The sequence below is a fragment of the Garra rufa genome, chromosome 21 (genome assembly GCF_049309525.1).
Source record: "Garra rufa chromosome 21, GarRuf1.0, whole genome shotgun sequence".
In the NCBI taxonomy this organism is placed as follows: Eukaryota; Metazoa; Chordata; class Actinopteri; order Cypriniformes; family Cyprinidae; genus Garra; species Garra rufa.
The window spans coordinates 18,042,405-18,068,683 of record NC_133381.1 but is presented as its reverse complement, the minus strand read 5'-3'; the positions used below and the strand labels follow the sequence as shown (position 1 = coordinate 18,068,683).

Sequence of the window (26,279 nt, the reverse complement as noted above, 5' to 3'; positions counted from 1 at the left end):
ACGGACCCTGTTTAAGAATCATACGTATGTAAACTTTTGAACAGGGTCTTTTTTACAAATTCAGCTATTATTTTCTCTTGTGGACTATACGTAAACTGAAAATTGTCATTCAGGTCAGTACTGAAAACATGCTCTTTGTTCAAAAGTTTACATACATATGATTCTTAAATACTTTGTTACCTGAATGATCCACAGCTGTGTTTTTTTGTTAAGTGATAGTTGTCCATGAGTCCCTAGTTTGTCCTCAACAGTTAAACTGCCCGCTGTTTTTCAGAAAAGTCCAGGTCCCACAAATTCTTTGGTTTTTAATTTTTGTGTATTTGAACACTTCCCAACAATGACTATGGTTTTAAAATGCATCTTTTGACACTGAGGACAACTGAGGGACTTATATCCAACTATTACAGAAGGTTCAAAAGCTCACCGATGCTTCAGGAGGAAAAAACGATGCATTAAGGGACAGGGGTGTAAACTTTTGAACAGAATGAGGATTTGTACATTTTTCTTATTTTGCGTAAATATATATATATTTCATTGAGTCCTGCCCTTCAGAACCTACAGAAGATACATGTTCCCCAGAAGACAAAATAAGTTACATTTACATTTACCCTGATTCAAAATTCAAAAAGTTTTCACCCCCCAGCTCTTAATGCAACGTTTTGCTTCTGAAGCATCGAGTGTTTGAACCTTCTCTAAATAGTTGCATATGAGTCCCTCAGTAGTCCTCAGAATGAAAAGATGGATCTTAAAATCATATAATCAAAGGGTTCAAAATACACAAAAATGAAAACCAAAGCATCTGTGAGACCTAAAGGACTTTTCTGAAGAACAGATGGCAGTTTAACAATTTAGGACAAACAAGGGACTATCACAACTACCACAAAAAAAAAAGATAATTCGGGTAACAACACAGTGTTAAGAATCAAGTGAATGTAAACTTTTGAACAGGGTCTTTTTCTAAATTCAACTATTATTTTCTCTTGTGGACTATATGTAAATGTCTTTTATGTGAAATATCTTATTCAGGTCAGTACTAAACAAATATAACATGCATTTTGTATGATCCCTCAAATAAATAATTAACATTTTGCAGATTCTGCAAGGTGTACGTAAACTTTTGACTTCAACTGTATATTTATTTTTTATTTACGTTTAATTCATTGTCTATGAAAAACATCAAACAAGACTAAAAAAAAAGCACCCCAAACACACCTGTGCCATAAGCCTCTGGTTGTTTGGATGGCAGGAGATGCACTGCAGGAAGAAAGCCACTGTTGCATTCTCAATGGCTGTCCTTTGCTGGGTGGTGAGCCCACTGCTGCGGCTCGTTGATGCCAGTGAGTAAGACGCCCCTGAGGTGTGAGGTGCGGCGCTGGCGTGTGAGGTGCTGGCTGATGCACCATGCCCAGAAATACTGCTGCTGCTGCCATTGCTTGCACTGGCATTAGCAGCCCCACTGGCACTAGAGTGGCACAGGAGAAACAACAGCGCCGTCCAAAGTGGGTTCACTTCTGGCCCACCCAACCAGTCCTTCATGGTGTGACTGTTTCCTACTTCTGTTAAAAACCGCAATACGGGCGCTGCCAGCTCAGGAGACAGTGGTGGCCTGTTTGCTGATCGATTGTGTGAGTACAGGCGTCTCTCTGCCTGTGTGGAGAATCCTGCAGGCAAGGGAAGGTCTGCGCTGACCAGCAGGTTGCAGCAAAGGTCGGCTAAGCCGCGAACAAGCAAGGAAGGCAGACCAGAGTCCAACAGCTGCTGGATGGCACCAGGAGACTGGGACGCAGCTGCCAGGGTCACCAACTGGCACTCTGAGAGGGAGATGGGCACAGTTATTGGCGTCCGAGCATGTTTGGAGTCATCTGTGAGGGAGGCGGCACTGTTTAAGTCATGCTGCTTCTTGCCATCATCCGTCATGGCCATACGGCGCTGTGCATTTGTCTGGGCAGCAGGGGGAGCCACGATACCCATCCAGGACATGAGCAGAGAAAAGTAGCTAGGGTGGATATGGCACATGGAACAAAGCAAGCTGTCCACAGCCTTCTTTAAAACCAGGTTAGAGGGCAAAGACATCGACCAGTTGTACAACAACCTGCGAGAGAGAAAAAGACAAAGTTCTTGAATTAATAGGTTGCCTAAAAACAGCCTCATGTTTTATTAATGCACCAAATTGTTTATGGCAAAGGCTGCCGCTGTTGTATTTACTCATAGCGAAGGTTGCTTCACTTTGTTCTACTCGGTACGCATAAAGTATTCATACCTGAAGACTGAATGAAATATAGAAGAGTACAGGAAAGAAAAAGCAGAATATGTACTCTCAGCCTTCCCCAGTGCAGACCATCAAAACGCACCTCAGGCATAAACATGCATTCATCCAAAACTCTTGCTTGAACATTTTGTATTGCAAAACTGCAAAAAGATTTGCAGACTCACTCGAAAAGCTCTCTGTTGAGCAGTCCAGGCAAGTCGTAGTCCACAGGCAGCTCATAACTGTGCCATAAGACGGAGGCCACGCAGTGCAGATGTGATGGGGACGGCATGAGCAACCCGTATTCCCGTGAGGGCGGAGCGCTCGCACCCACATAGCTCGACGGAGAACTCTGCTTCAGAGCAGCAACCCGGGACGAGTCGTACACCCACTGTAGCAGAGCCTGGATCCTAGAACAATCAAATAATCAAAAAAATCAGAAACCACATATACAGAGTGGCTTTTAGAAGACTTAATTACTCTAAATTAATTTGCTGTGTATCCAAAAAAAAATTCTAAAAAGTATTAAATTGTCAATATTTTTTGGAAAATGGCCGATCATATCGCTAAATAGGACCCTTCTTCCTCAGCTGGGATCTTTAGAGCCCTTTGAAGCTGCATTTAAACTGCATTTTGGAAGTTCAAACTCATGGACACCATAGAAGTTCACTATATGGAAAGAAATCCTGAAATGTTTTCCTCAAAAAACTATTTCTTTACAACTGAAGAAAGACAGACATGAACATCTTGGATGACAAGGGGGTGAGTAAATTATCTGTAAATTTTTGTTATGGAAGTTAACTTCTCCTTTAACACCCTGGAGCCATGTGGAGTACTTTTATGATGGATGGATGCACTTTATTAAAGGAGTAGTTCACTTTCAGAACAAAAATTTACAGATAATGTACTCACCCCCTTGTAATCCATGATGCTAATGTCTTTTTTTTCAGTCGTGAAGAAATTGTGTTTTTTTTAAAAAAACATTTCAGGATTTTTCTCCATATAATGGACTTCTATGGTGCCCCCGAGTTTAAACTTCCAAAATGCAGTTTAAATGCAGCTTCAAAGGGCTCTAAATGATCGAAGCCGAGGAAGAAGGGTCTTATCTAGTGAAACGATCGGTTATTTTCTAAAAACATTTACAACTTATATACTTTTTAATCTCAAATGCCTGTCTTGCCGAGCTAGACAAGACGAGCATTTGGGGTTAAAAAATATATACATTTTAATATTTTTTTAGAAAATAACCCATCATTTTGCTAGATAAGACCCTTCTGCATTTTGGAAGTTCAAACTTGGGAGCACCATAGAAGTCCATTATATGGAGAGAAATCCTAAAATGTTTTACTCAAAAAAAACAATTTCCTTACGACTGAAGAAAGAAAGACATGAACATTTTGGATGACAAGGGGGTGAGTACATTATATGTCAATTTTTGTTCTAAAAGTGAACTACTCCTTTAAGCTTCAAAATCTTGACCACCATTCACTGCTATTATAAAGCTTGGAAGAGCCAGGACATTTTTTAATATAACTCTGATTGTATTCATCTGAAAGAAGAAAGTCATATGCACCTAAGATGGCTTGAGAGTGAGAAAATCATGGGGTAATTTTCATTTTGGGGTGAACTGTCCTTATACATATATAAAACCGAACGTGGAAAGAGTCTCAGACCAAACTATAAACACTTCAATCGAGCTCCATTAGGAAGCTTCATGATTTCATTTTCCTTTATGATGTAGGAAACAGACCTGTCTTTGGTACCGGGATCCTGAGTGGTGCCCAGCTGGTAGAGAATATCTATAGTTGAGTCTGATGACAGGCCATTTAACCTCCCAAAGAGCAGCGGACTGTTCAGATCTACAACAAAAAACATACCACCAATGAGATAAAAAGGAGAGCCCAACAAATCAATAAAGGGGAAAACAAACTCAAACTACTCTGAACATATGCTCTCTGAATTTACACATCATTCAAACATTCAATTACGTGACTCTAGACCACAAAACCAGTCATCAGGGTCATTTTTTTTAAAAATTGAGATCTATTCATCAGCTGAAAGCTGAATAAATAAGCTTTCCATTGCTGTATGGTTTGTTAGGACAATATTTGGCCGAAATACAACTATTATTTGAAAATCTGGAATCTTAGGGTGCAAAACAACAAAATACTGAGAAATTCGCCTTTAAAGTTGTCCAAATGAAGTTCTTAGCAATGCATATTACTAATCCAAAATTAAGTTTTGATACATTTATGGTAGGAAAGTTACAAAATATCTTCACGGAACAACATCTGATTTTTGGCATAAAAGAAATTTTGGCTATTGCTACAAATATACCCGTGCTACATAGGACTGGTTTTGTGGTCCAGGGTCACATAAAGCAGTCAAGCATGCATGAGAAAATCTTAATAAAGAATCTTTATGGTCTTACTGGCCAAATCAGTGCCAGAAGCAGCACAGTTGCGCAGCAAGATGTCAATGAGTTTGAGGCCTATGCGAGTGGACTGAAGGCCAATTTTCACCAGCACCGCCTCAATGTTGGGCGAGTGCATGCCACAGTACGGAGACATGAGGAGGGCGGCGCAAGTCTGCAGGAGGTTTGCCGTTGGAGCAGCAGCACTGGCCATCATGGCCTCCAGATCAGAAACATGAGTCAAGCAATGATGCAGCAACCGTAACCAGCCAATACTGAGAAAGAAAGAGAGACAATTAAATACTCTAACAGCAAGAGGCTTAAAACAGGAAATACATCTACTCCGATTATTTTAGATGATTTCCAATACCTGGTTTTGGAGACCTGGTCCTCAGAGGGCAGGAATGGATTGTTTACAGTGGCAGAGGAGGTGTTTCCGAACGCAGTCAGGCCCAGTAGCTTAATCTGTGAGAGTCCTAGCGTGCTGGCGTCCCGTGGCCGGTGCAACCTCAAACACACGGCAGATGCCACCTCTGCCTTTACCAGCTGGAATTTAATGTACGTGAGACCACTAGTGATGACTGGGGTCGACAGGGGAAGCATGTTTACACCATCTGCGCTGATCTCCACAGACACTGAGGACGGGCATGCTGGGAAAGAAAGATAAGCATTTAGTAATCCTTTTCAAAAGACTTTAAGAAAGTCCTTTATATAAGGGCCATACAGTTGAGGTCAAAAGTTTACATCACCCTTTAAGAATCTGCAAAATGTTCATTATTTTACCAAAATAAGAGGGATCATACAATATGGATGTTATGTTTTATTTATTACAGACCTGAATAAGATATTTAGCACAAAACATGGTTACATATAGTCCACAAGAGAAAATAACAGTTGATTTTATAAAAAAATAAACCCGTTCAAAAGTTTACATACCCTTGATTTATAATACTTTGTTCTTACCTGAATGATCCACAGTTGTGTTTTTTTTTTTTTTTTTGTGATAGTTGCTCTTGAGTCTCTTGTTTGTCCTGAACAGTTAAACTGAAAAATCCTTCAGGTCCCACAAATTCTTAGGTTTTCCAGCATTTTTGTGTATTTGAACCCTTTCCAACAATGACTGTATGATTTTGAGATACATCTTTTCACAATCATATGCAACTATTACAGCAGGTTCAAATGTTCACTGATGCTCCAGAAGGGAAAATGATGCATTAAGAGCCAGGGGGTGAAAACTTTTGGAATTTTATGATCAGGGTAAATTTAACTTATTTTGTCTTCTGTACATGTAACTAATCTTCTGTAGCCTCAGAAGGGCAGTACTAAATAAAAGAAATATGATATTCAGGCAAAATAAGAAAAAAAATACACAACTCCATTCTGTTGGCTCTTAATGCATCATTTTTCCTTCTGGAGCATCAGTGAGTGTTTGAACCTTCTGTAATAGTTGATTCCCTCAGTTGTCCCCCAGTGTGAAAAGATGGATCTCAGAATCATACTGTCATTGTTGGAAAGGGTTAAAATACACAAACATGCTGGAAAACCAAATAATTAGTGGGAACTGAAAGTTTTTTTTTTCTGAAAAACAGCAGGTGGTTTAATTGTTCAGGACAAACAAGGGATCTCTAAACAAAAAACAAAAAAAACAGCTGTGGTAACAACACAGTATTATAAATTAAGGGGATGCAAACTTTTAAACAGGGTTCATTTTTATAAATTCAACTATTATTTTTTTCTTGTGGAGTGTATGTAAAAATCTTTTATGTGAAATCTTATTCAGGTCAGTACTAAATAAACAAGAACATGCATTTTGTATGATGCCTCTTTTTTTGGTAAAATAATGAACATTTTGCATATTCTATAAGGACATTAACTTTTGACCTTAACTGTTTATAAAATACTTTTGTGTCAAGTGGGGTTTTGGACCAATAATATTGCATTATGTGTGCACACTCACTAGCGAGGGATGCCAGGTGAGGCTGTATGTGAATCTCCTTGAGCAGAACCGCAGCAGGCAGGTGGATAGTAAGATCGCACCAGGCTTCTTCAGGAAGGAATATATAGGACCAAGCGGCAGAACGAGCCCGTCGATGTGGGGGTGTAGCCTGGAGCAGCACTTCCGCTGGCTGTGCTGTGGGACTACTGGAGGTGATGGTGCCTACAAGAACAGAATGAACTATGAACATAAATACTTTTTAATACTGATGTTTATGTGAAAAGACAGGGCTTATGACTCTGCTGTACCAAGAGGGGCGAAGTTGTGCAATCCTTCTGCGTTGTCTGGTTCTGAGGTGAGCACTCGTGCTTTCAGGCTGCCGTCTGCTGCTTTACCAGGGCCAGAGTCTAGGAACTTCATTATAGTGGACACCATACTGCGTGCAGTGTTCACAATGGCTCGTGTGCTGGTGACCATGTTGTTACAAATGAGCTGCACACCACCTAAATTAAGACAAACAGAGGTTGAACATACAGACTAGCTCAAACAGCGTTTTATCTTTTTAGAAATTGTTAGTGTTGGCGTACCCATGTCATGGAAGGCTTTTAAAGCCTCGCTGGTGTCAAGCACTCTCAAAATAAACCAGAGTAAAGGCTCAGAGAGCTGACAGGTTGATAGAGATCCCTGTCAAAAATAATAATAAAACCAGTCAACATTGACAAGACGCAATGACAAATCATACTGAGGGCTTGTTTATGGTTTTATATTACTTCTTTATATATCAAGAATGCCTGTCTTCTAAAATGTGACAATTATTTGAATGTGTTCTCTGACAAATCTTACCTGTCTGCCCATATACCCACAGGCCATGTAAGTGAGAATGGGCTGCAGCATGACCTGGACAGATGTGGCTCTTTTACTTAAAGTAGTCAGGATGGTGAAAAGGCCATCGCCCACCGAGATGGCATCCAACCCACCATGAAAGTTCTCATGTTTGGTTAGGTGGAGCCCACTAGCACCTAAAAAGAGAAATTTCACATTATACAAGTCTCTTATTATTGTTATTATTATATTATATACGTCTCTTATTCTCACCAAAGCAGCATTTAATTAATAAAAAATACAGAAATCATGTCTTTCTTTCTTCAGTCGAAAAAAATGGTTTTTGAGGAAAATATCCCAGGATTTTTCTCCATGTAGTGGACTTCAATGGGAATCAAAGCAAAAGATTCACAAAACTGCTCCAAAATCCCAATCTAAATCAAATGATTCGCATTCTTCTCTCCGAAGTTCCGATCTGAAGCTAAAGATTCATAACCCCCTCCAAAATCCTGATCTAAATCAAATGATTCGCCATCTTCGCTCCGAAGTTCCGATCTAAAGCAAAAGATTCACCAACCTGCTCAAAAATCCTGATATAAGTCAAATGATTTGCGATCTTTGCTCCGAAGTTCCGATCTGAAGCAAAAGATATATATATATCTGCTCCGAAATTGCGATCTAAATCCAATGATTCGCATTCTGCACTCCAAAGTTCTGATCTGAAGCAAAAGATTCACAAACCCGCTCCAAAATGCTAATCTAAATCAAATGATCCACAATCTGCGCTCAAGTTCCAATCTGAAGCAAAAGATTCACAAACCCGCTCCAAAATGCTAATCTAAATCAAATGATCCACAATCTGCGCTCCGAAGTTCCAATCTGAAGCAAAAGATTCACCAACTCGCTCCAAAATCCTAATCTAAATCAAATGATTCACAATCTGTGCTCCGAAGTTCCAATCTAAAGCAAAAGATTCACAAACCTGCTCCAAAATCCTGATCTAAATTAACTGATTCACGACCTACGCTCCAAAGTTCCAAACTAAATTAAGTGATCCGATTGGAGCGCTTCGAAAAAGTGAATCGTTTTGAAAAGCTCCATTTCACCCTTAACTATACATGCTTTTAAAAATGATTAAAAGTGAAGTTGTAATTCTAAAATGAATAGCTCTTTTAATTTGATCTGGATTTTGCTAGTGAATCAATTGAAATGAATGATTGAGTCAGTCAAGAGTGGTTCCAGCGCAAATGGCTCACTTAAGTGATTCGGTCAATCTGTTTCTCTTTTCACGTCTTCAGCCATGTTTACACAACACTGTCAGTACACAAAGTAGTCAGGTTTTCACAACAAAATCTGCCCAATTGCTCCTCAATGCAAACTAGCCCAATGGCATTTCAAGGGGGGGTCCCCTGATAACAAACGAGTTCCGGATGGTAAAATACACGTTTATTTGGCTGTGTTCACATTTCAGGGACTAAATATGTTATTGGCAACGCTTCCACCCGCAGACATTAAAAACAACTTGTGTCAACACTGTTAAAGTAGCCCAATTCCGCTGAAAAACTGGCAACACTGTCAGTTCTACTGGCATCTTATTTCATAGATGCGTTGCATTTCAATAATTTAAGCACTTTTTTTTAGATTTTAAGGTTTTCAACCTTAAGTACTTCAAGCACTTTAAGCATCTTATACGAACCCTGTACAGGGTGTTAATCTTTGCACGTTTGCAAACACTAGGTCAGTAATAAGTTGAGCTAGTGCAAGACAAGCATTTTGGTAAGAAAGTATATGAAAGAAAATGATCGATCGTTTTGCTAGGATTGTGTAGAGCCATTTGAAGTTGCACTGAAACTGCAATTTGGACCTTCAACTCATTGGCTCCCATTTAAGTCCACAGTACTGTGAACGTTTTCCTCAAAAACCTAAATTTCTTTTTGACTGAAGAAATACATGAACATTTTGGATGACATTATCAGGGAATTTTAATTCTGGAGTGAACTAATGTTCAATTAAAAATACATTTCCATACCAATTATCATGGCCATGGCGCTGCTGTTGCACTGCCCCAGTGCTGACAAGATCTGACTCATAATCTGCTGATTGGCCAAAACCAGATCTGCCACTCCTGCAGCTGGTCCCTGGTGCTGCGCTGTTCCTGCCGCCCCACACTCTTTGCTTCCACACACTTTTTCTTCATCCGACACACTGTCAGTGGCTCCACCGGCTGGAGGCAGCCTCCCACTGAACTCCCGATCACCTGACAGCGGCAGCATCACCAAAGCATTGACCAGTTTCAGGAGGTCAAACATCAGCTGGTCTCGTGTGGTCTCACCACACACAGCCTTAGCATCGCCTGGGCGGATGATATTGGCGAACAGGCCACCGAAACAGGCACGAGCGCCCACAGAACTGTCCGAACCACTGCGTGAGACCACCTTTTCTGAGCAGGTGATGTAGTGGTGAACCAGAAAGGTGATTGACTCGATAACTGCCAAGATGGTGGTCACAGAAACCACCTCAAAGTTCTGTTCCAGGGTGAACTCCAAAAGCTTCACCTGTGCATCTAATGGACCTTGACCAGACTGGAATGGACCCCTATAAGCAAAAAAGTAGATGAATTAAAAAACCCACAAATTTTTACAGTTTAATTACATAAATTGTGAATTAATCATCTACCTCTCTGTAGACAGGATGTGCAACAGTTTAAGCAGAAATTCGCTGAACATCTGTGGACATGTGGAGGACAGGTGCACCTGCAACCTGGTTAAAAATTCCTGCAAGGCTTGTGTTGCAGTGGGGCCGACCTGGAAATAGAGATGGAGAGGAAGTATGTGAGGCATTTTCCAAATATATCATTATGAAACCAGTCATGTGTGTTCTCATTTAGCTCAATACCTGTGAGCTGTGCTGGCTGGTGCCATGAGGGTTTCCTCCAGACAGGAAGCGCACAAGCACGTGCACAAGTGTGGGGTCAGACACCATCTGCTGGGCTGTGCTCTCCTGCACACCCATTCCACTGCTGGAGGCTGCAGATGCAACACACACATTATCATTATAATCTGAAAGTGTGTCACCAGACTGTTTGCTTTTATAATCAGGTTGTGGAGGAGCAACAAAGCACAAATCTGCTGAGCTGGTGGGATTCCCCAAGAGAACACACCAGAGGAACTAAGCCAGGCTTGGCCAGTCAGATACTCACCACTAGCAGGCATGTTGGTCATAAGGGTGAGACTGTGCAGGACAAGACACCATGTTCGCAAAGAAGTGTTGGGGTACCAGGCCAGCACCGACAGAAAACTGCTAATGGAGGCTGAAAGAGACAAGAATTATAGTTAATAACAGGTATATACATAATCTTCGCAAAGTGTTCTATCATTTAGTGAATGTCACACCTTGGTTAAGCGGGATTGTGGGCACTCTGCTGGCGTTAAAGAGGAAGATGTCTGAACCAGCCTCCTCTGACCCTCCAGAGCAGGAACTCAAACTCAGAGTCAACCACAGCTGCAGCAAGGACTCCAACTAGACAGACAAAGAGATAAAGATGGTGTGTAACTTCTCAGAGAAAAACAAATGTAGGAAGTTAGATTTCAGGGCAAACTCTGTAAATAAAAGAGATAAATCTAGACTGTGTCCATACCTGAACATGATGCACTTGCAATAAAGAGAAGAGTTTGTTGAAGCAGGTGCTTAACATGGGGATGGATGAGGGTTGTACCATTAGACTGCAGCTGGGGGTAGAGCTGTGGAACCCCCCACGCAAAAGAGAGTCGTCCGTCCCATTTGCAGACTGGGCCACTGAAAGAGAAGAGAAAAAAGACGATGAGAAGAAGGGATGATACTAGTTAAATAAAGTAGTATAACTTTAGAAGAAGAAAAAAACACAGGATTCCCACACCTTTGGACAAGCAAAATTAACTTTATGCATTACATGTAATTACCGGAAAAGATTATTTGATTTTGTAAAGCTCACAGCGACAAATTTTTTAGAAATTGAAAAATGTATACTCACTAAACACTTTTCAAAATTTTAGTAATTTAAGAAACGGATAACTTTTAAGTACTGGAAATAAGTAATGCAATATAGCAGCAAGCGGAAATTACTGGGGTTCAAGCATTTAAAGACCTTTAAGCAATTATAGACATTTTAAGATTACTTTACACCAAAAGGCTAAAATTTCATAAAATCAGCAGAAACATTATTTAATGAAATATCACTTTTGACCAACAGGTGATGCTGCTCTCAAATTGATGTGGTGTGGTTAACTAGGAGTGATGATGGCAAACACATGGTTTGGTGCCAATATGAGATTTGCAGAAAAATTGCAGAAAATCGCAGAAAACCAGCCTTAGATCAATTTTGGCATTTTTCATATCTCCTAACCACTAGGTGCCACTGTAGCCTAATGACATGATTGTCATAAACTCCAAGTTTTTGATTATTTGCTTAAAGAGAACATACAAAATACCAATCATAAACTTTATTTACGTGTTATTCGAGAACGGGCCCATCGATTTCGTTCTTTCCATCAAAATAAAAGCTTAAAACTGCTGAAACTAGTGGTTTAAATGGGTACTATCACTGCAGTCCAAAAAATACTTTCTCTTTCAAGTGTACAAATTAGGAAAGTATAGTAATTTTCCTACTGTAGTGTAAAGCAAAAATAATATACCTATTAAATATTCATTTTCAATTATTTTACAGTGCAGTAGTTTAACAATATATGGCTATTACTGTCATTGTTGTTATTATTGTTAAGTTCTAATTTGTTCCTAAAACACCAGTGTGAATGTAATTTAGACTGAGACAGGATATCTAAAAAGAGGGTTGAGTCCCCTTTAAAATTCAGGTACAAGTCAATTGACTGGGTTGGAGCTGTTAATTTAATTTAATTTTGATATTGTTACATCCCTACTAATGGGTGCTCAAAAATTAATGGCCAATAGCAGACATGTTTTTTGAGATACACTAATGCCTTCATAGATTTGGGTGGCACCTTCAATAAAGACACTGTATACCAAATTCCAAGTCGATTGGTCAAACAGCTGAATAGTTACATCCATTTTCATGTATTATTTTCCTATTATAGCACAACCAAGAGGTCAAACGCCCCAATTCTTTTAATTTGACAAAAGATTTAGTTTATTTATAAGTGTTCCAAGTTGGGCTCCACCCACTTAGAACATTCTTGCATCCTGTTGCGACTAACAATGGAACTTTTCTACACTAGTTTGGTTCTGATTGAGCGAAAAACCTAGGACTAGTTCGATTTCGAGAAAAATTCAAAATAGCGCAGCGATTAGGAGATTTTCTATTACTGTGGGAACCCTGTACACGTTTTTTGTTTGCATACCAGAAGGAGATGTGGCCGTTAGCGCCTGCAATATTGCGTCTGCCTCCAGTGTCGACATCATCTTCAGCATAAGTTCTGCCTGCTGTTCTAATCCCACCTCCAGTCGAGCATCCAGTGCTGGGATAAAAAGTAAGGTACTTTAGCACTCAGCACTCACTCTCATTATATATTTTATTCCATTGATTTATTTGACACTTCTCACCCTGAGACACAGACACTGAGAGGTTCTGAGATCCAGGCTTCTCTGTGGTGGCAGCCGCGGGGGGTTTGGACACAGGTATGCCCACACCCCCTGTGTAGGGGTTATAACTGTACGAGCCATAGTCAGCACCCCAGTAATCGTACCAGGTACTGCTGATTGGCTGCAAGAGAGAACATATAAAAAGGAGAAAAAAAAAAAAAGAAAAAAAAAAAAACAATCTCAGATATTCATCTCTGAGAAAAACTGAAAAACACTTTACTGGAAAAGAGGTTAAAACATTGGCTTTGTGTAAATCAGATCTAAATATCACAACTTTAACTACTAATGTTTGATTACAAAATACATGCAGTATAGGAGTGAAACAGTTAATTGCACAGTTCTCTTCCCACGGTTCTTTATGCATATTTATACCATCTTACAACCAGAATAAATGTTGCGTTTGAATTATGTGTCTGCTCTCATGGCTATTTCCATGTCACTAAATCGCTGTACTTTTATACATTTCACAATGTAAATATCTATGAAGTGCCCTGCATTTTGCAGCAATTGTGGTAATAAGGGCTCTTTGAAAAGAAAATGAGTACTTGAACAGGTCAAGATTTTAAAAACAGGTTAAGAGTATCAAGGGTTATTAATGCTCAGAACCGTGAGACATTTTAACCATTACACCCCTAATGCTGACGGACAAAAAAGGGAAAGATAAAGAGAACGAGGTCCATACCTTAAAAACCTTGGCGGCGAGTGGATCTTTTTCCAAATCAATATCTAAAGGATCAATATCAACATCCATCAAGTCTTGTAGCAAGTCAAAGTCAATGTCTTTATCTTTTTCCAAAGATGACAGTGGAGGAGCACCTTTGGGCAACGAAAAGACCTTTAATATTGCAAGAGCAGCGTACCAAGAGAAGCAACTACACAGACAGCCTTCATTAGGACGCCCGGCCGTCAAACTCCTCTTAGATGGACAGGATGCCAGAACAGTGGATCGTTGACCCATTCTGAATGAGTTTTGACATCAATCTAACCTAACGATAAAATGACCATAGATTCCAAATCAAAGAGTCAAAATCATCTGCACTGTTCCAGCCTCCTATCCACTGCATTATACCACTATTACATATCAATAAAAAAGCAAACACAAAAAATACACATGCAGCTCATCTAAGAGAGGAAAACAAACAAATAAACACCAGAAACAAAAGAAAGGTGAGGGTCCATGTGAGGTGACGTGCTATTCGGACGGGGTTACCAACGCACTTTGGAACACAGAGGATGTCCCGGGTGTACCTGCGATGATATCAGGTCCCAGAGGCTCATCAATGGTCTCCACCAGTGGGATGGGGGTTGGCTGGGGGAGCGAGTCATCGGAATCCAGCACTACCGAGGAAGAGGCGGCCCCGGCCTCATCAGCCCCCGCCCCTTCCATCCCATCCACACACACCGGAGACAACAACTCTCCTGCAAACAGATTACAACATCTAAATTGCTGTCACGATTCCTCGATTCAATTGGAGTACTCAATTTTAAATGGAGAATCCATGAAACGCATTATTAAACTGTTTTCCAAGGCTGCGTGATGTATTAAATCCATTTAAAAATTATAATAAAGCATAATGTTATTGTGAATTCAAAAACACTTTGATTCAGTTAAAAAAATATATGCGATGCACGTTTAATAAATGCGCTTTAATTATTTACATGCTTGTAGGTTATGTATGTGTGTTTCAGAATGGCTCTATTCACAGTATGCTACACCACACAAACTGTTAGCATTTACACGTCTCAAACTCCATCTCTGCATATTGTTGCAATGTTTAGGTTTATTATAACGTTCATCTGGGAACACAACATCTGCCATTTAAGTAGATTTGTAATGTAAATCATTTATAAACCTACCCAAACAGGAGAATGCATCAATATCTTTCTCAATATGCAAACTGTTCACCACAATTTCAAAATAAGTTTAAAGCCTCGCTCTAAATTTATACGTTTTGATGTCCACATATTCAGGGAATTACAGTGGCTGTAGCATTCATGTCGTAAAGAATTGTTAAAGATTAAGTGGACATTTGAATTAAATGTTGTTTTGTCAATATTAAACAAGGATTAGATTACGCTGTAAAGGGTAAAACAATCGTCAGGCCATGTTATAATGAGTAATGTACATTAGCTGTATTGTTTATAATACATTATAATACAATATGTATTTTAACAGTTTTGTTTAATAAAACCATGATTACTTGCTTTTGATACTTTTTTTGAAGTAATTATTGTTGCCTCTGCTATTATATATACATAAGTCATTTTAAAAGTTATTGATCGCTTGGATCCATTTTTATTACCAGAATTTTGTTTTCATAATTATCCAATTACTCGATTAATCGTCAGAATAACTGACAGATTACTCGATTGCCAAAATAATCGTTAGTGACAGCCCTAATCTAAATATAAAACAGAGACATATAAAAACAAAAATTACTTATAATTATCCAAGTACTCGATTAATCATCAAAATAATCGACAGATTACTTGATTACTAAAATAATTGTTTAGTGACAGCCCTAATCTAAATATAAAACAGACATATAAAAAACAAAAATTCATTAGAATTAGAGGTCGACCGATATTGGTTTTTACCGATACCGATAGCTAGGTTGGACCACGCTGGCCGATACCGATTAATTAACCGATAGTTTTTGAAAATGGATATTGAAGGGCAACTAAAATAGTGCTCTACTATTTAAAAAAAAAATACTAAACCATACTTTGTAAATGAATAAAAATATTAATATTAATTATAAATTGATCATTAAAGTTATTTCATAGTTCATTAATGTTAACAAAATGAACTTCGAAATTTAACAATATATCAGTAAATGTTGAAATTAACACTCTAACAAGGAACAACACTTCTATTCTACAGCTTTCATCAATCTTAGTTGATGTTACAAATGGGCTCATTGTAAAGGGGTGGGAATCTTTACATTTTAACAATTTTTTTATTATATAAGCAGGCTACTTTTTAAAACAATTACTTATTTAAAATTAGTGTTCTTTAAGTGTCGGCAAGTTTACAGAAATTGTTGTTTTTTTTCTTTTTCGTTTGATTATTACTGATGAGATCAGACAGTGGCAGCTTTAACAGGCTGTATTCAAACGAATGCACAGATCTATTTCGATGTATCAAATGTTTTGTCCTGCTCTGAAAACATAATTGACTGTGTGTACATCAGTTTCGAATAAAAGTATTTCAAAAATCCAAGTGCATTTAACTGCATCTGCAATCAAGCTTTTTAGGACGAACAAACACAAAGAGCAATTGAAAGTCTGTCAGTGAATCTAATAGTACTGCATTACAAACGGCAGAAATGAAGGCACATGTAAAGTCAAAAACTGCGATTGATAGCTCACACTGTCAAACAATACACACTTAGCTCACTGTGGAAATTCTGTGCAATGAAGCCAGCCGCGTTTCTGGCGCGCGCACGTGCCATATGCGGGAAAAACACACGCTCATTGATTGAGGTGCGTCGGAGAATCTATTTTTCACCCACCCTTAATGAAACCGAACAAAAGAGCAGCGCTGTGTTGCGCGGACAACTTGCAGGTATCACACACACACAGGACGCGTTGTATAGTTCAAGCATAAATCTAAAACAGTTTATTTAATCACCAAACGGGCAAATGTTTACTTCAAGAATGATCAAAAAAGCGGCAAAGGTTAGTTTAAACATGAAACGGAAAGAGAAAGTGCGATCTATATTGCAGCCATTTCAGAAACAATTTCTTTTCTGTTTTACATTAATGTTTAAATATTATTTGTTTTTGTTTTGTTTCAGTTTAATATGTTAATTACGAAAGAAGTTTGTGTAATTTGTAAATGTCATAAAGGACGTGGTATGAATTGGACGGCAATACGCCGGGAGAATTGGAGAGGGTCAGACACAATTTTTGACCACTTCGTACGTTTTTATTTGTGGAAAATCCCTTCTTTAACGAATTTCGTTTTGTATTATTTTTATCTTAATTTTTAATAGATATTTTTGTTGATCAGTTATTAAAATCAAATAGGAACAGGAAAATGGCATTGTGAAATAAAGTGCGTAACAAGATGCAAACTCACCATGCTTTAACGGCCTGAAGAAGGCTAAAACATAAATTATAGCTCTGTATTAAGCATACAGACTTAATTAGAGCTACAGAAATACAAATAGTTTGCTTAAATGCACAATACTCAATTTTCCAGCACAGGGTCAAGTCTTTATGAAAGATGTTGGAAAGATGTGTAATGTAAAACTATGGCGCGCTGTGGCTGATTTTGTCGGCTGAATGAACACAGTTTGCTTTCTCATGTCTTTACACCTGCAACTTTGCTGGCTAAGAATATAAACAGCTGGATATAAATCAATACAAATATATGGTAACAATCCTGGCATTAAACATTGGTCTGGGGCTTAACCTCTCATACTCCATGACAGCGGAGCGTGAGCCGCTTCAGCAAAGAACGCAACCCGGAAAACTATCGGCAAGGATTTTTGCCGATAACCGATAGTTCGGCCAATCAACTATCGGTGCCGATTAATCGGCAAAACCGATACATCGGTCGACCTCTAATTAGAATTATCTAATTACTCGTCAGAATAATCGATGATTACTCAATTACCAAAATAATATTTAGTGACAGCCCTAATCTAAATATAAAACAGACATATAAAAAACAAAAATTCATTAGAATTATCTAATTACTCGTCAGAATAATCGATGATTACTCAATTACCAAAATAATATTTAGTGACAGCCCTAATCTAAATATAAAACAGACATATAAAAAACTAAAATTCATTAGAATTATCTAATTACTCGTCAGAATAATCGATGATTACTCAATTACCAAAATAATTGTTAGTGACAGCCCTAATCTAAATATAAAACAGACATATAAAACATAAAAAATAATTATAATTACCCAATTACTCGATTTATCGAATAATTGGCTGATTACTTGATTACCAAATTAATTTTTAGTTGGTTAGACATAAAACATGTATGACAGCCTGTGGGCCACTGAGAGTATCTCTTTAAACTTAAAACACACACACACCTGCAAGGATGTCCTGCAGCATGCAGGTGAGGGAGTACTGGGCCCAGGCTCCGCCCCATGAGATGTCCCCACGGTTAAAGTCGGTTCCCACCAGTAACAGCAGTAACCTCTCCAGCTGCTGCTCTGAAACCACCTCACACAGGTGGATTGTGGGTCGTGTTGCATTTGCTATTCTGGCCAATACCTTAGCAGGTGGATGAGATTTAAAATATTTATTTCGATATGGTCTATGAAATACACATTATCATTCAAAAGTTTGAGGTCAGGAAGATTTTTCTTTAAGAAATAAATACCTGTATTCAGCAAGCATGCATTAAATTGATCAAAAATGACGAAGTGTAGTGTTTCAATTTCAAATTAAAGTAGTTTTCTATTCATTACAAGATAAAAAATAAATTACACTGTTTCCATAAAAATATCAAGCAGAACAATGGTTTTTAACATTGATAATAATAATAAATGTATAATAATAATAAAAAAAAATAAGCAGCACAACTGTTTCCAACATTGATGAATCAGCATGTTAGAATGATTTCTGAAGGATCATGTGACCCTGAAGACTGGAGTAATGATAGTTAAAATTCAGCTTTGCATCACAGGAATAAATTATATTTTAAAGTATATTAAAATAGAAAACCACTATTTTAAATTGCAACAACATTTTCCATTTTTCTGTATTTTTAAATCAGATGAGCAGAAAAAGACTTAAACATAAAACATAAAAAATCTTACTGATCCTAAACTTTGAATGGCAGTGTATTAAAATAGAAAACAGTTTTTTTTAAATTGTAATAATACTTCACAGTATTGTTGTTTCACTATATTTTTGATCAAATAAATGCATTCTTTGTAAACACAGTAGACAAAAATCCTTACGATATTAAGTAAAGATCATGTTCCATGAAGATATTTTGTAAATTTCCTACCATAAATCAAAACTTAATTTTGAATAGTAATATGCATTGCTAAGAACTTCATTTGGACAACTTTAAAGGCAATTATCTCAATAGTTAGATTTTTTTTGCACCCTGAGATTCCAGATTTTCAAATATTGTCCTATCCTAACAAACCATACATCAATGGAAAGCTTATTTATTCAGCTTGCAGATGATGTATAAATCTCAATTTTAAAAAATTGAGCCTTATGACTGGTTTTGTGGTCCAGGGTCACAATTTAAAAAAGGTAACAGACCCCAAAACTTTTGAATGGTACTGTACTAAAAATTCAATAGCATTTAAAACCAGCACATTTTTTTCTGCGTGTAAAAAAATTTGTTGCACCTTGCAAACGAACAGTAGCAGATCTGCGTGACAGGTAAAGTCCATGGAGAGAAGGAAGAGAGCGAGCTTCTGGACGACGCAGATGCAGCGCTCATGAGATAGCGTGAAGGGCAGGAGCTCCACCTCAGGGGTCTCTTTTGCCACAGACGCATCTGAGTCCAAAGTGGAGCGTGGCCATTCGGCAGTCCGCCTCAAACGGATCAGATCTTTAAAGTGCTGCCAAAAAAAAAAAATGCCACAGGGATAATGTTACGATCTGTTAAAAGGCTACTTTTATCAATGCCATTATCTGTGACTACCACTAATGTTGTCCTACAACCACACCTAAGGGACAAGGAGTTGACAAAAGTTTGGATTCTCACCTTGGACGTGGCTTGTTTGAGTTTGGCCTGCTCCACCAGCAGCTTGTAGGAGGAGCCTTTGTTGCTCTGAATTTTCTCTTTCTCGATCTGCTCTACTAAAGCCTTCTGTTTGGCTTTCAATAAATTCAACTGCTGCAATGAAAGGAGAATTGATCAACATCCACACTATAAGTAAAAAGGAAAAGATTTTAAGTGCAGATATATAAGTACTGGATGTTTGTACAGGACACGTGTACCTGTTTATGGTGGACTAGCTGTTTGCGGATCTTGCGTGAATACAGTCGATCTAAACTGCTGTTGTTGCCTTTGGCAGATCTGCTTGGGTTCTGAGACTGCAGACTGTTGTTAATGAAACTCCACTGGTTTCCTGGTTTGATTGGAAAGAGGAAAACAAATATATTACAATTTAGAAATTTCTGATTTTTTTTTTTTTTTTAATTAGTACTTTTTATTCAGTTATTTAGCAAGGACATAAACTGATCAAAAGTGACAGTAAAAAATATTTGAGGTCAGTTTTTTTTAAAAGAAACTAATATTCATTTTCAGCAAGAAAATTAAAATTATCAAAAAGTGACAGTAAAGATTTGAGGTCTGTTTTTTTTTGGAAAGAAATAAAAAAAACATGTTCAGTTGTTCAGCAAGGACACATTAAACTGATCTAAAGTGACAGTAAAAATTTATTTGACGTCAGTTAAAAAAAAAAAAAAAAAAAAAAGAAACTAGTACTTTTTATTCAGCAAGGACATTAAAATGCTCAAAAGTGACAGTAAAGATTTGAGGTCTGTTTTTTTTTTTAAAGAAATTAATACTTTTTATTCAGTTATTCAGCAGATCACATTAAACTGATAAAAAGTGACAGTAAAAATTTAATTGAAAAAATAAATAAATTTAAAATAATACTTTTTATTTGGCAAGAAAATTAAAATGATCAAAAAGTGACAGTAAAGATTTGAGGTCTGTTTTTTTAAAAATGTAATACTTTTTATTCAGTTATTCAGCAAGGAGACATTAAATTGATAAAAAGTGACAGTAAAAGTTTGAGGTAAGTTTTTGTTTTTGGGAAAGAAATAATACTCTTTATTCCGTTATTCAGCAATGACACATTAAAATGACCAAAAGTGACAGTAAAAATTTGAGGTCAGGTTTGAATACTTATTTGAATACTTTTTATTCAGTGACTTAGCAAGGACAAATTAAAATGATCAAAAGTGACAGTATAAATTTGGGGTAAGCTTTTTTTTTATTATTAATTTAATTTAATTTAAAAAAAAAAAAGCTTACAAATGATTTTAAATAAACACTGTTTTTTTTTAAAACAAAATGAAAAAAAAAATCCTATTTTCCGCAAAAATATTACAAACAATATTGATAAGAAATGTTTCTTAAGCACCAAATATGCATATTAGAATGATTTCTGAAGGATCATGTGACAATGAAGACTAAGTAATGGCTGCTGAAAATTCAGCTTTGGCATCATAGAAAGAAATTAAATGTAAAAATATGTTAAAATATAACAGTTACTTTAATTGTATTAATACTTTAGAATAACTAAAATATTTTTAATCTAATAAATGCAGCCTTGATGAACATAACAGACATTAGAAACACTGAACAAACATTAGAACATGAGAAACATTTAAAAAATCTTACCAACTACTAAACTTCTGAATAGAAGTGTAAACAAAAACAGTGGATCTTCATGTTTTATACTTGACCGAGCCTAAGAATCTCACCTGTAAAGGATCTTTCTCTGTCTTTAGCCCCTAGAGGTTTCTTAGCTGCAGTAGCTTCATCTTCCACACTGGCCACATAGTCAAGTAGTCGAGAGACCAGCATGACCACCCAGCTGATCATGGGAATATCCAACACACCTATAAACACATACAAAACTGTAAAATCACCATAAACACACATAGACGCTACTACATCAAATTCTCATTCTCAAACACCCACCTTCTGTCCTGCGAGGCTGCGCTGCACTAGTTTGCTGCAGAGGGGATAGCAGTGTATCCAGAAGGTTCAACAAACCCTCCAGAACCCCACTGTTACTCAAAGATCTTTGGCCAATACAGGACAGCAACATAAACACCCTGAGGAACATAAAAATTTCTAAGTATCCTTAGGAATAGTTCTGATAATGTTATACAAACTTCCACAAGTGTGTGCTGTTTGTTACCTGTCCTGAGGGAAAATAAGCAGCTGCTCGGAGTTGTAGAGCTCCTGCAGGACGTTAGACAGGAACTGGCCCCACCATCTCTCGCCTCCACACAGCTGCACAAGCAGCAGACCTGCATGCAGACGGATCTTAGGAGTTCCACTGATGCACAGCTGCTTAAAGAGCTCCTCACACGCTTGGGCGTGAAACGTGTTCTGCAACACTGAGGGCACAGAGTGACCTAAGCGAGAGAGGGGGAAAATTCGTTTTGATATTAAAACTGACAAATTAGAATATGGTCAATGTGATTTTAAAAAAGTGAGGTGGTGTTGGGACCAGCGACCTCCCTTACCATTACAGCAGTGCAAAAGGCTGAGCAGTGTGTCCAACAGGTATCTGATGATAGTTCGGAGCTGCTCTGTAGAAGAGTTCTGGACCAGCTCTCTGGGGTCATAGGTCTCAGGTAGGTGTTTCCGGGTGGCTCCCAGAGACACACGCAACCTCTGGACAGCGTGGTGCGCTAGGTTAAGCTGCAGCTGGAGCTGAATGCAGTCTTGGTAGGCAGAGAAAACACGGGAATCCTCTTCCACCGCTTTATCGGGCTTGCGCAGGAAGTACTGTGCATTATTAGCACTGTTAAGAGGTGGCAGGTCGATGTTCTGAAGTAGCGTCTCAAGTCGATGACAGGCCAGATTATACCTATAAAAGGTCAGCATATTTCATTTATTTCTTTCAAAAAACAAAAAACATTATCTGACCCCAAAGGCAGTTTTTAAGTCTCACTGACCTGCACTGAATGTCTTCCTGTAGGGCCACCATCATTGACAAATGTTGATCCAGATCTGGTTGACTGGCAGCTTCGCTCTCTCCCCTCAGAGGGTCGTGCATCAGCTTCAGTTCACTTTCCCATGGCAGGATATAGGTGTGGCCATAATAGAAACCCAATGGGATTTTAGCCCGGGCATTAGTGCTGCCATATCGACCAATCACAGTAATCTGGGGGAGGGGCACAGAGTGAGTGACAATGATCCAAACAGAAAGCAGACTGCTTTGAGCCCTGTATTTGATTATGCTAAACGTGTATGAACCTTCATGAATCTGCAGACGGGAGGAGGCAGCAAGTCGTGTAGAATCAGGGAGTGCGTGCTGATGTCTGTGGCGACCACGAGTCGCCTTCCATCCACCTCTTCGCCAAGAGTCCAAATGTCGATGGAAAGGGAGGCCAAGTCAGCGCATGTTGGAATCAGTGCATCCGTAAGCAACACCGGCCGGCCGAAGTCTAGAGTCACAAACCGTCTTGCACCTATGAAGAGATATGCAGTCATTACGTCAAAGATCAGACAATCGAAAGATGACGACAAACCAAAACCAAAACAAACTCAAATGTTCAAGCGTTCAACTTTTTCCGCGCAAGTCGCGTCCGGTGTGAACGCACCTTAAGCGAGGATGGCTAAATCAAATAAAAAAACTGTGACATATTATATCCAAAAATTCTTCATACAGTGGACTACCAGTAAAATTGATAAAAATTTGGGACCAAAAATTTTATTTGACATACCTTTCTATCAAAGTTAACTGACATTATTAAAATAAATTTGTTATGACACAGTTTAATTCTTGAGTTCCTGTCATATTTTATTACCGTTTTCTAAACTATAGCGAATAAACTGATAATGCGAGAAATGTTGAAGGTCTCTGAATAAATTTGGGTTTGACTGTATGTTCATGCATGCACAAGACTATTGGCACCACTCCTTGGGCATTTTTACAATAAATATGCATTTTCCAGTCATGCCAAGCTCTAAAATATTGCAAATCGTAAGTAAAATAGCTTAAAATCTGAACAAATCATCAGGCTTTTGAACACTGCTGCAGACAATGGAGGGCCTTAGAGTCAATTAGGTTTACAACCAATACTGAGTGGGAAAAACAATTTTTTTTTAACATTTTAATTAAGCTAGGTTTTTATAATGTAATGAAATTATTTTAAGTCATCCTTTCTAACACCTTGGAACTTGCAGGGGCTTCTCAGTGGGCCCAGGCACCCTGGTTGAGAACCACTGTTCTAGGGTGAAGGCTAAAGTGAAGTACCTGAATGCATCCGTTCAATTATTATGGACTGATGTGGTGGAGGCTGTAGAAAGTGAGAGGCCTGTGAGATTGCCAGTGCCAGGCCACTTCCTATGGGGTTCTGCAATGACAACACAAGCACACACATTAACTGAATGAAACCCCATAGAAAGTCAAAAACATCATATCTTTTATGCTACCTTACTTACTAGCCTCTACTGTTATGCACACATTTGCCACAAAATCCATTTTGGAGTATATTTGATGACAGAAAAATCAAACACTGCTAAATAATCATTAAAACTGTATGAATATATCAGAACAATGAGGTTTTCAGAACTTACTGGTTTGGCTTTCTGTGTGTTTTTATTCTGTGCTGAAAGGTTCACAGGTGGAGGATCAATGACAGATCCCGGGAAGAGCTGAGCCAGTTCTACACTAATAGCTGCAGACACTGCCTCATTTGGTGGGGTGAGAGGAGGCGTCATGAACAGCGGTGTCGTTTTAGGAGTGGGCGGGATGACGTCAGAGGGGTGGATGAAGAAACCTGGGGCAGAGGATGGGTTGGATGGCACCGAGTTGACGACACCTGATGCTGCGGTGGCTGCTGCTGAGGTGGTCTGATGAAGTTTGGCCTCCAGCTTCGCCTTCTATTTCATAAGACAACCAGTTAAATGAAGTCATAAAGTACTGAATCAATCAAGACATCAAGAGTAAAATAAATAAAGAATGTATTCTTGTATAACCTGCTGCTGGAGTTTTAAAAGCTGTTGCTGCTTCTCCTGAAGAACTTGAAGCTGCTGTTCGGCAGACACCATTGCATGAGACAGAGACTGCAGGGCTACCTGTGCAGCCGAGCTAAGGGCAGTGGACGCCTCGCCAACGGACCCAGCAGACAGCCCTGTCACTGTGGGTGTCACGCCAAAGGTGCTCACTGTAGAAGAACGTTAAGGGAAGCAGGTACAGACTTTAACACTGAAGGTGCAGTCTCATTTAGCGGGCAATTTAAACAGAAATCTGATTTTACAGATTTCGCAACAGGTTCAATTTGATCAAGCAAATTCTTTGGATGATATATTAGTGTCCATGCTACATTATCAACAATGGACATTTTTTGCCTATGAAATTTTGGCTAGAGAGGTCCTTGATGACACAGTTCGTGACAAACAATACAAGACATGAAAGAGAGGAAAAGAAAAGTGGGATATGTACCGGTGAACATACTTGCATCATCCCTCTCCACCCTGGTGCCATCACTGGTGGAGACGCAAGTAAAGTGCAGAGGTTCGACCTCCAGCAGGCCGGTCAGAGCAGTAAAACTGCCCTCTGCCGCCCCACTGGTGTTCACTTTCCCATTACCTGATATTAGACACAAAAAATGTTAAATGCTCTTTTCTATTTTGATCTTTACTGATGAATGTACACTACCAGTCAAAAGTTTTTGACCAGTAAGATTGTTAAAGTTTTAAAGAAATCTCTTCTGCTCATCAAGCCTGCGTTTATTTGATCCAAAGTATAGCAAAAACAGTACAATTTTGAAATATTTATACTATTTAAATTTTCAAATCAGCATATTAGAATGATTTCTGAAGGATCGTGTGACACTGAAGACTTGAGTAATGATGCTGAAATTTAGAGTTGATCACAAGAATAAATTATTTTTTTAAATATATTCAAACAGAAAACAGTTATTTTAAATAGTAAAAATATTTCACCGTTTCACAGTATTATTTTACTGTTTTTGCTGTACTTTGGATCAAGTAAATGCAAGCTTGGTGAGCAGAAGAGACTTCTTTAAAAACATTAAAAATCTTTTGACTGGTAGTGTAAGTGAGGGAAGAATGCACCGACACACCTGAGAGAATATCGGACAAGTCGATCTCATCCGACTGGACCCCAATGCTGCTACTGAAGGCATTCTTACAGGAAGACCCGCTCACCTCCAGGTCAAACAGTACTGGGTCAAATGGAGACCCATACAGACCATATCTGAATGGAGATGACCATGAGAAAACAGTTTAATGTCCTTAAAATAATCACTTCTACATGCTCAAAAGAAGCTTTTTTGTACAAGTATATGAAGCTGACCTGGTCTGCAACAGCGCCTCAAGTGGTGTCAGGCGGTCTTGCAGCTGCCGAGAGACCGCAGTGAGCAGAGAGGCGCAAGCGGTACTGCAGCTGGCCAGGTCCTCATCTTTTACATAATTTAACAGGACAAAGTACCAGAAGACAGATCCTGAAAGACAAAGAGAGACAGGAGCATTTTAACATTTTAAATGAAATAAGCATACTGCTTTTTGAAACAAATTAATACTACAGATTTTCAACTATTTAAAAA

General features: G+C 38.5%; 1 protein-coding gene across 1 annotated transcript in view; it reads right to left on the bottom strand.

Moving 5' to 3' along the window:
* birc6 (baculoviral IAP repeat containing 6) overlaps window positions 1-26,279 on the bottom strand; it is a 130,387-nt gene that overhangs the window by 71,127 nt on the left and 32,981 nt on the right. Inside the window, exons 21-55 of the mRNA XM_073827622.1 lie at window positions 26,030-26,177; window positions 25,797-25,930; window positions 25,154-25,300; window positions 24,688-24,875; window positions 24,286-24,591; window positions 23,963-24,062; window positions 22,960-23,174; window positions 22,659-22,867; window positions 22,224-22,570; window positions 21,893-22,112; window positions 21,670-21,806; window positions 21,450-21,587; window positions 19,953-20,083; window positions 19,717-19,848; window positions 19,355-19,570; window positions 18,074-18,257; window positions 14,230-14,430; window positions 13,694-13,827; window positions 12,973-13,132; window positions 12,771-12,887; window positions 11,057-11,214; window positions 10,812-10,938; window positions 10,619-10,729; window positions 10,315-10,445; window positions 10,096-10,223; window positions 9,449-10,014; window positions 7,441-7,616; window positions 7,185-7,281; window positions 6,906-7,100; window positions 6,619-6,819; window positions 5,032-5,311; window positions 4,680-4,936; window positions 3,999-4,107; window positions 2,434-2,658; window positions 1,213-2,092 (exon numbers count right to left, since the gene is read on the bottom strand). Coding sequence (XP_073683723.1) covers window positions 1,213-2,092; window positions 2,434-2,658; window positions 3,999-4,107; window positions 4,680-4,936; window positions 5,032-5,311; window positions 6,619-6,819; window positions 6,906-7,100; window positions 7,185-7,281; window positions 7,441-7,616; window positions 9,449-10,014; window positions 10,096-10,223; window positions 10,315-10,445; window positions 10,619-10,729; window positions 10,812-10,938; window positions 11,057-11,214; window positions 12,771-12,887; window positions 12,973-13,132; window positions 13,694-13,827; window positions 14,230-14,430; window positions 18,074-18,257; window positions 19,355-19,570; window positions 19,717-19,848; window positions 19,953-20,083; window positions 21,450-21,587; window positions 21,670-21,806; window positions 21,893-22,112; window positions 22,224-22,570; window positions 22,659-22,867; window positions 22,960-23,174; window positions 23,963-24,062; window positions 24,286-24,591; window positions 24,688-24,875; window positions 25,154-25,300; window positions 25,797-25,930; window positions 26,030-26,177 — 7,205 coding nt within the window. The remainder of the gene's footprint in view (window positions 1-1,212; window positions 2,093-2,433; window positions 2,659-3,998; window positions 4,108-4,679; window positions 4,937-5,031; window positions 5,312-6,618; window positions 6,820-6,905; window positions 7,101-7,184; window positions 7,282-7,440; window positions 7,617-9,448; window positions 10,015-10,095; window positions 10,224-10,314; window positions 10,446-10,618; window positions 10,730-10,811; window positions 10,939-11,056; window positions 11,215-12,770; window positions 12,888-12,972; window positions 13,133-13,693; window positions 13,828-14,229; window positions 14,431-18,073; window positions 18,258-19,354; window positions 19,571-19,716; window positions 19,849-19,952; window positions 20,084-21,449; window positions 21,588-21,669; window positions 21,807-21,892; window positions 22,113-22,223; window positions 22,571-22,658; window positions 22,868-22,959; window positions 23,175-23,962; window positions 24,063-24,285; window positions 24,592-24,687; window positions 24,876-25,153; window positions 25,301-25,796; window positions 25,931-26,029; window positions 26,178-26,279) is intronic.